This window comes from Vigna unguiculata, chromosome 2 (genome assembly GCF_037176805.1).
Source record: "Vigna unguiculata cultivar grain cowpea cultivar isolate G323 ecotype 2 chromosome 2, ASM3717680v1, whole genome shotgun sequence".
NCBI lineage: Eukaryota > Viridiplantae > Streptophyta > Magnoliopsida > Fabales > Fabaceae > Vigna > Vigna unguiculata.
Window position 1 is genome coordinate 2,186,178 of NC_140793.1, and position 10,251 is coordinate 2,196,428.

General features: G+C 36.1%; 1 protein-coding gene across 1 annotated transcript; it reads right to left on the minus strand.

The window, feature by feature from the left end:
• Nucleotides 1-3,614: 3,614 nt before the first annotated feature.
• Nucleotides 3,615-5,764, minus strand: LOC114174256 (Exostosin family protein). The gene is made up of 2 exons (XM_028059062.2): nt 5,060-5,764; nt 3,615-4,592 (listed from the first exon to the last, which is right to left on the minus strand). The coding sequence occupies exons 1-2, from the start codon at nt 5,646-5,648 to the stop codon at nt 3,778-3,780; spliced, it is 1,404 nt and encodes a 467-aa protein (XP_027914863.1). The 5' UTR covers nt 5,649-5,764; the 3' UTR covers nt 3,615-3,777.
• Nucleotides 5,765-10,251: the final 4,487 nt, after the last annotated feature.

The following is a 10,251-nucleotide window of genomic DNA, read 5'->3' on the forward strand; positions in this document are numbered from 1 at the left end:
ATAATTTCAAGAGAAGATAATGGATCAAAGAAGAGAAATAAGATTTGTCAGTTTGTAATCGCCAATATATAGAAAGAGAAAACGAAAAGTCATTACTGTTGCCAATATATAGAAAGACAAAAGGATAAGTCATTCCTTTTGGTAGAGTCCATACTTACTGGTGAAGCGTGCATCATAATTTTTGCAATTAATTGTGAATATAAAAGTGAATAAAAAGTACAAATTAAAAGATAATAGGGTTGAAATAATGAAATAAATAAATAATTAAAATAAAAAATTTCAGATTTGTGAACTGATTTTTTTACATAAAATCAAATATCTTAAAATATTTCAAATGTCGTAAAAAACGGAAAGTGGCAATCAGAAGAGAATACAAAGAGTTGTGAAAATGTTAAAGAAATAATCGAAAAACATGAAAAATAAAAACAAATAACGACATGAACAAAGCTGACATGCATGTGTTGGTAGTCTGGAGATCAAGCCTTTAAACAAAAGAAACATGATGAACAGAAGAAGATGAACAGAAGAAAGCTCAGAAAAAAATATAAAGCATCTCCAGACTCGGTTTTTTGCGATTTAAATCAGATGTTTGTGGTTGTACTCTTGATTTCAAGAATTAAAAAACCTGAAACTTAAGATGAAGCCAAGAATCACTTACAACTCAGAAAAAAAACATAAAGAACCATACCTGTTCACTTGAGAAAGCAAAAAAAAAAAAAAGATATCCACAAAAGAAACATAAGATGAAAAGAAAATCTCATATGCATGTGTTTGTGCTCTTCAGTTGAAGCCTGTAAACAAAAGAAACATGATGAACATAAGAAAGCTCAAAAAAAAAATATAAAGCATCTCCAAAATCGGTTTTTTGCGGGTTAAAATAGATGTTTGTGGTTGTACTCTTCATTTCAAGCATTTAAACACCTGAAACATAAGATCAAGCCAAGATACCATTAGATCTCAATAAAAAACATAAAGAACCATACCATTTCGCTTGAGAAAGCAAAAAAAAAAAAGATCTCCACAAAAGAAACATAAGATGAACGACAAATCTCAGATGCATGTGTTTGTAAGATTCAGTTGAAGTCTGTAAACAAAAGAAACATGATGAACAGAAGAAGATGAACAGAACAAAGCTCAGAAAAAAATATAAAACATCTCCATAGTCGGTTTTTTGCGATTTAAAAACAGCTCGATCAAAAGAAGAAGATAAACAGAAGAAGATGTTAGAGAAGAAGCTAAGAAAGGCAGAGAAACCATGATGAACGCGGAGCAACAAAGACAGAGAAAGAGAGAGAAAGAAGTGAGAAGGCGGAAGCAGAGAGAATGAGAAAGAGAGAGAAAGAAGTGAGAAGGCGGAAGCAGAAAGAATGAGAAAGAGAGAGAAAGAATTGAGAAGGCGGAAGGTGAGAAGACTAAGGAAGAGAGAGAAAGAAGTTTGAATTAAAACTTTCGTTTTTCCATTTTTTTTTTTGCAATTTTTTTCTACCTTCAAAATGCTGAGAGCTTGACACATCAACGTTTTTTCATTTTGTAGATAAAAATTTGAAATGAGAAATAGGTTAGATATATTATTCAATTGAAAATCTTACATTTTGTTAGTTCCCAATTGTATATAGTATTAGATTATAAACAAATATTAATTAAGTATTTGTCGGGATGAAAGTAAAATTTAATTAAGTATTTGTCCCCCTAATCTAATATACCGTTAATTAATTATAAACATGCAGAAAATTCTTAAACAACAAAAGTATTAAAAGAAAACACTGTCTCTTTTTTGTAATAATTAACTTATAAACATGGTGGAATCACGTTCTGCTTGAGAATGTACAACTCATTACTTCCTTTCTATATACCACGTAGTACTCCATTAACAACTAACATATAGTTTTTTAATATCATAATGTTTTTAACAAAGTTTTTTTAATCAACACATGCATGTGTTTGTCATATATATATATATATATATATATATATATATATATATATATATATATATATATATATATATATGCTTATCAGCTCTACTATACTATCAATAATACACCAATTGTTTTAATATGATGTCAATGCCATTTGTGATATTGAATTAATATTCCTTTATAATGCAAGTTATTGTCCTCAAAATAATTTTTATCAATTAATCAATATTTTCTCTCATGATTAAAATTTTATTTATTTTCCTATTAAACTAAATTATATTAATTAGTCTATTTAAATTTAAATTTATAGATCTTGAAGCACCCCATATCAAATCAGTACACACATGAATGGTGTGTTTCTAACTTTCATATCATTAACTATATAAAATAAATAAAAGTATATTGAATCAAATTGATTATGACACATTTTTAAGGCGATGAAGTATTATCTAATATTAATTTGATTTTGTTCTTAAAAAAAAGAAAGTAAAAGGTTTCAATTAAAATGTCATATATATATATTCAAAGTGTTTGACAATTGTACCCAAACAAATCTCGTCTTTTACTGTTGTTTCCGGTGAAAAACTACGCATTTTTTTAGTAATATGCTTTGTTGTGATCAATATTATAATACTGCAGTTTTGGTCTTTAGGAAACTATTATATGAAAAATAACAATATATATGAAAAAGTTACTTCAAAATGTTAACCTAAATATGGAAAATCAAATTTGTAAGTTAAACGTGTTCGGTAAACACTCTTTCTTCGTCATTTTTTTTAGTCATGCATGATGACAAAATTTCAAAGAAATATAGAGCAGAAAAAATAGATGGGGATTGCGACCACATGGTGTTGGTCAATTTGTACACAAATCTTTGGCTGAACGTTTCTTCAAAGAGCATTTTCTTGCGCTAATTGCGCATATACCATACTATAATAATAGCATTAATTAGAATAAAAAAACTAAACCCTAATTGAAAAATATTACAGCTTGTGGCTCATTCAAAGATTACTAAGATAATAAAGTTATTAAAATGTAAATAAAAATACTAACGCAAGTGAACTTAAACTTTACAAAAAAAAAAAAAATAGGAAAAAAATTAAAAATTTCCTTGAAATACTCGATCCACATAATTAATACAAAACCAAAACCTGTTGCCTTAAATGTACGTCACTTTCCTCAACACACAATCCCAAACATTATTAACGATTCCATTTATTGCTTCTACCTTCTTCTATTCACTGCTACCACCCCCATTTACACCTCTAATATCTCACAACTTGGTCGCAGATTGAGCCGACAAAAAGGGAAAAAAGAAAACTTAGTCAACTCAGAATGTGATTAGCTTCAAGTTTATAATCACACAATTTTATTTTAACAATTTAATCATTTTTGTGGAATTGATTGTTTCATTATAACTATACTATTTCCTAATGTTTTAAACACATGATAAGTTAACGGAAGATCCGTACATTTGAATGGATGAAAAAGACTAAAACCACATATCTATATACTTTCAAACAAACCAAATTGATAAATTAAAAGCTAAAACTTGAAACCAAAACACAATTATCATAATTGCAATCAATCCTAATTATAACAATTAGTTCCCAAACTTGTATTCTCTATGTGGTTAAAATGATTTATTAGTAGTTTTATTAAAAGAAGTTCTCTTACAAACTAAAACCAACTTAATAAAGATAAATTTCTTATATACTCGAATTAAAATATAATTCTAAAAAATCAAACAATTTCTACAAATGAACTTGTTTATAAATTTCCTATCTATAATAGAAACTTTTTCATTTTTTTATTATTGTTTTATAAAAATGTCGCGTCGCCACGCGCTTCAACCCGTTCAAATGTCGGCGCTTCCCAAGCTTGTGGTTTCGTTCAACACGAGCTGTGAGAGCCGTTGAAGCGCGACGTCCACAACATCCTCAAACCCAACATCCCCACTCGCATTGGGGTGCGTGTAGGTGAGTTTCGGGATCAACCCAATCACCACCTCACGCATTTTCGCAACCTCTTTCTCTTCGATGCCCGCAAGCACATCTTCGATCCTCTTCTTCCCTTCATTCACCTCTCTCTCGTCTATGAATACAGAATACGTATCCCTCTCCGTAGGAAAATGCCACACGTACTGTGTATAGGCAGTGTGTTCTGAGAAAAACACGGGAATACAGCCAGCAAGAACCGAGTCGAACGTTGACCGGCGCGTGAAGGAGTCCCCTGGGGCCTGAAGACAGAACGTGGACTTACTCATAACTTCCACAACATTCATGGGGTTATGGCACCGTGGATCACCACTCGCGCACTGGACCAAAACGCAGCGTTCCGATGCGTCGCATTGGGTCACGATGTGGTCACGCACCTTGGCTTTGGCGAGGTTGGGGCGCGTGCCGCCGACAAAGGAGAAGAGGAATGGACGAGGGCGTTGGCGGACGGTGTCCTGCCACGTGAGCATCTCGGAGAGGGTTTTGGGGTGGAAGTAGGAGGGGTAGGGGATTGCGAATTGGTTGTGTCCTTGCCAGGGATGCCGTTCCACTGTTAGCACCGACATGTTTCGGACAGTGGGTAGGTTAAGGAAGATGTTTGCTCCGAAGTCGGGTCCATCTTCTGTGCGCATGAAATCCCACGCGGTTCTCCCCAAGGCAACAAAATGGTCTTTCCCTACACCTCACCAAACACATTTTTCCTTCAAAACTGAAGAAATTTGGAGATACTTTTATGGGAACACCACTTTTTCATCGCCATCAATTCAAAACATAAAAACAATGAATTTATAATTTTTTTTTATCTCATAAAAACAACATTTTTTATTTTTATCTAAATTTAAACTCATAGTTCAACCCTCTGTTTTCCTACCCATTTATTAGATTCATTCATTGTTTTATTAAAATTAAAGTCGACTTCAGAATTACTGATGAGTAAAAATGATATACTTATTTTACATATTTATTTATACGTAAGTTAATAGAAGGACAAAAAATTCTCAGGCGAAAAATAAATTAGGAAATTCTTATATAAAAATTAAATAATAAAAGTATACTTAATATGAATATACTAATTATTTTAATTAAAAACGATAATATAATGCAGCAAAAATGGAGGGAGATTTAGGTTTTAGTTGTTTTTACCATTGTTCCTTTTCCACCATGGTTGACGGTGGAGGAAGTGAACAAGATCGACGGCCAAGGCATCACGGAGGGTGAGATTGTGCTGACGGAAGACGCTGGAAGAGTAAAGACCAGCATAGAAAGGGACGTAGAAGAGACGCGCGGCGTGGGGATGGGAGGTGCGGCAGGGGTGGTTCTGGAGACGCGCGTGCACGATCATATCCCCGATGAACTGGTGTGTGGCGTACCAGGAGGGAGTGGCGAGGGGTTGGCCAAGGCCATTGTTAGCGACATGGGGGCACATGTTGGTGTAGATGTTAAGGTTCTGACAACGTTGGAGGAGTCCTAGGTTGAAGCGCGAGGGGAGAGCGTAGATGTAGAACAATGGTCCTGATCCGTGGCATGTTGCGGTGGTGTGGTTTTGTAACGGTGTGAGGTGATGGCGAAGAAGAAGAAGCCATGAAAAAAGAAAGAGCGATAAGAAGAGTGTGTAGCTTAACTTGTTGGTGATGATGTGGTTGTTGTGGTGGTCTTTGGATTTTGAGAAGGATGGTGTTTGGGAGGGTAGAGAGTGCAGAGGGGTAGTTGGAGATGGCTTGCGGAAGAACATGGAGGAAAGTGAAGAGGAAAAAGAAAGAAATTGTGTTGTCTTGGTGATGGATGAAAGAAGATGGTGACCTATTTGGACAATAGATGATGGTAGAGTTATTTGTTAGAGAGGTGGGTAGGTGTGGAAGTCATTGTGTGGGACATCAACTTCTAGTGCTGTTATTCAAGAACAAAGGCAAGGACAGCTTGGAACACTTCTTAAATATTTTTTAATAATTTCTCCAAATAATCTACTTTTTAACTTCTTATAAAACAAATCACTCCAATAAATTGATAGATACCAACGCCAATGTGGGATGTGTTTAGGCAGGCTAAACAAAACTTACATTATATTATTTTGTTATTCATCATTTCATGTGTGAATTGCTAGATGAGTTATAGCATGTATTTAATATTTCTTGAAAATAATTTAAGAATAAATCTAAATCTCATATTGGATAAAAATAATAAAATTAAACATCAAAAAATATTCATAATTCATTCTTTTAAGGTAATGAATAATACAACCATAACAACATATACTCATTACCTAAAGATTATGACAAAAAATTAATTTTAACATATTTATTTATTGTGAATCTTAATATTTTTTTACTTAGTTTAGTTTAATAATATTATGAATAATAAATTTATAATGTACAATAAAGATGTGAAATATTAAAAAAAATACATTATTAGAATATTTGTATAATTTTTATATAATTGAACTTAAGTAAGTTGTCCTGGTAATTTACAACTCAATTATTATGCGGAGTGAAAGGGACCAATTCGCTTTTTCCATACTAAATACAGAGCGGGCAGAAATCAGGTGAATGAATCTGCATTGTATTCCCTGGTAACACAATTTATTACAAGCTCATCATCAAATGCATCGTGATATAAAAGGTTAGTTTGTAAATATTGATGAAAGTTTGTCTTAAAAACTAAAAGTGATACAAAACATTGAAAAAGAAGAATGTATTGGAATGATGAGTTTGAGATTGATAGAAGAGTCCAAAAGATAAATATAATATCTGGAGTGCTTACTAAAAGCACACTTGGAACACTTGATTTTTGCGTCCTCCAAAGATGAAAAGATGCGCTGAATCACTTCCTCATATGAGTTGCTAGCTTTGTCTTCTTCTTTGTTTTTTTTCCCTTAACTTTTATTTTATACTTTCTCCAACATTTTTTATTCTCCATTTTTTTCCTTTCTTTTCTTATGGTTAACATAATTCATTTAATTGAATTTGATGTTATCTATTATCATCTATTCTCCATAGAAAAATATTTTATTTTATTATTTTTAAATATATTTTACTTTAATTTCTTCTATCATGCTTTCTGTTTTAGGAATTTTTACATCTTTCATTACATGTATAAATTATATATATATATATATATATATATATATATATATATATATATATATATATAACATCCCATATAAATAATAACTGTTTCAGGTGTAGGGACCAAGCACCTACTGAGAACCACTTCAATTCTACTCCTTTTTCCTCTATGTATCCTCTTTTCGCAATCTACTGTAACTTCTTCGCCAAGAAATCTTTCTCCTTGCTCGATCGGTTGAACAGACAATTGGGGTACCTGTCTAAGAGGCTCCGATGCTTAAGTCAGTTGATGGACCGATCGGTGTATAAGTATAACTGTTGTAATAAATGCGAATTAAAGATCCTTACCAACCTACCTTTGGGCCCTATTTATAGTTTCCGGTGTGGGCCTATAATTAGGGTTCCTTAATCACGGCCCAATGATCCTTTAATCAAGATTACTGACTTGTTTAATGTTAATTAATCCAGCTGACTGGTTCAGGTTTTCTGTTTGGCCGATCGACAGATGGCCGCTTGACTAGGTGGGTTATCTTCTATGAGTTTAACAACCTTAAGTGAATATTTAATCTATATGGTCGATCTATTGATGATCACCTATGAGGTCGATCGACCGATGGACCTCTATAGGGTAACGCGTGGTCTATCTGGGGACCGATCGACCGATGGTCCCTTATGAGGTGACGCGATTCATCTGTGGGACCGATCGACCGATGGTCCCTTGTGACGTTCATATGTAGTTTATTTAAGTGACCGATCGATCGATGGTCAATGGGTTCGCATGGTTTCTGTGGGCTGATCGACCGATGGTTCTGTTTCATATTTAAGCCCTCCCAGCCTTGTTCGATGGACCAGAGGACTGTGCGTTGCCGATGGTCCGATGGGACATACAGTACAATAACTTTAATTTAAATGAAATGCCACACAGATAGAAATTTGAGACAAGTCTTGGAGTATAAATGCTACCCCTAAACCATGCTTTTACACAATCCAAACAGTACTTATCAACCAATCATGTTATGACTTCTCAAGCAATACACTAGACTCAGACTCGACTCATCCGAATTACATATAATCTAGTCGGATTCAGCGGATACTTGCACTTGTGGTGGATTATCCTACTCACCCTCGAGCTAAGTGTTACGAGTGTCATAATGTTCCAATCCCCCCACACACAAGGTTAGCCCTTAATGAGTTTTAGGCCTCCTGCTACTCTCACCACAAGAATCAGTCCGCTCTTTGTGAGACTAACTAACTCCTTAAAGTGTCAGGATGCAACCTTACCTTGAATCCTTACTAAATTATATAGATGGGACAACACCATGAACTCCCACTAACAGGAGTCATGGAATTACGTCCCGACCACTGAAGCACCACCATGAGGTCTCGCCTAGAGGCCCATGGAATTACGCACTGACCATAGACCAATCAAAATCAAACATCCAAATAATATTTATCGCAAATATAAATCTCATGCCAACCTTTGTGATTATTCCTCATTCATATCCCATGTTGAATCAATAACAACTCATCCTTCCTAATTTCATGAATATAGAGTTGTATTTCATGTCAATATCATGCCACTTTAATACTAGCCATCTCATTTAAATCACATACCGAGATCATACCAAACCCATCATTCCCAATCCAAGGGTCACACAGTTCATGCAAACATAACCCATTCATGCTTTAACAAGGTAATGAAATCATACAACAAATCACCAAACAAGACATGAGACAAAAAAAACATCACGCCAACACATGCGTCAGTCTCGCTCAAGTCAGGAACCCTCGCTCAGGCGAAAGGGTTCTTTCGCTCAAGCGACTGGCCCTCGCCTAGGCGAGACCACCAACAGTGAGGGTTGATGTAACGCAAATTCTCGCCTAGGCGAGCCCCTCCTCGCCTGAGCGAGGTCACCCCTCGCCTGGGCTGAAAATTGTAGCGACGTGCCAAGGTCCCCACACAGGCTCGCTTAGGCGAGCCCTTCAAGCCTGAGCGAGATGTCTCCTCGCTCAAATGAGAGCTCTTCGCCTGAGCGAGAGCTCGAGTGTGAATCTGGCCTGTTTCTGCAAGTCTCGCCTGGGCGAGATAGGCCCGCTTGGGCGAGAACACTCGTTTCACGTCACTATTTCCCTGCAACAGCCACACCCACAAATCCACACAAACATACCAAGGCATTTGATGCATTCACAATAACACACCAACCATAAAAGTTGTAGAGCAACAGTAGAACCAACAGGAAAATCGAAATACAAGAGTAAGCCCTAGCTTCCTTTACCTGGAGAGGGCTGATAAGGGACTTGGCAAGCAAACGTAGAGCATAACAGCTATGAGAATAGGCTTGGAAAACTGGAAAAACAGTGGAACAGATCTTAAGATTGGGCCCACTGCGAACCTTAACTGGAAAAACACGAAATATACCAAGGGAAAGGTGCTATGAGTTGGAGAGTAACTTACATGAGCGCGAAAATAAGTTGAACTATGGTGAAGACAAGGACGTCTCAAACCCTAGCAAAGCAACGACAACAGCTTTAAGGACAAAGGGGCTGTTTTCTGAAAGTGCGTTAGAATAGTTAGGGTTAGGGCAGATTAGGTATGAATTCTCCTTTGGGCTAACCCTTAGGCCTAATAGATTGGGGCAACCCTTAAAATAAAAGGGTAGGCAAAAATAATGGGCCTTACATTCTCCCCAACAACAAAAATTTTTGACCTCAAAAATGAAAATGTACCAGGTAAACAGATGTGGATGTGATTTCGTCATATCCTCCTCCAACTCCCAAGTAGAGTCACTGGTCCTCCGATCCCAGATGACCTTGACAAGACTAACTGTCTTTCCTCAACATTCCTCAACTTTGCTGTCCACTAAAGCAATGGGTGGCACTTCCATAGTGAGGTCCTCTATGACCTGTATATCCTTAGCTTCTAACACATGAGCCGGATCAAACACATACTTCCTCAGTTGCGATACATGGAACACCGGGTTGAGATTTGCCAACTAAGGAGGCAAAGCTATCTCATAAGCCACTGGCCCAATCCTCCTTGAGATCTGATAGGGACTAAGAAACTTAGGAGAAAGCTTCCTTGAGCGGAGAGCCCTTCCCACACCAGTGGTTCGGGTCACCCTCAAGAACACATGATCCCCAATCGCGAACTCCAAGGGTCTCCTCTTGCGATCCGCATAAGCCTTTTGTCTGCTCTATGAAGCCTGCATTCTATCTCTCACCATTCTCACCTTCTCAGTGGTCTGCTCTAAAAATTTTGGTCCGACTAGCACT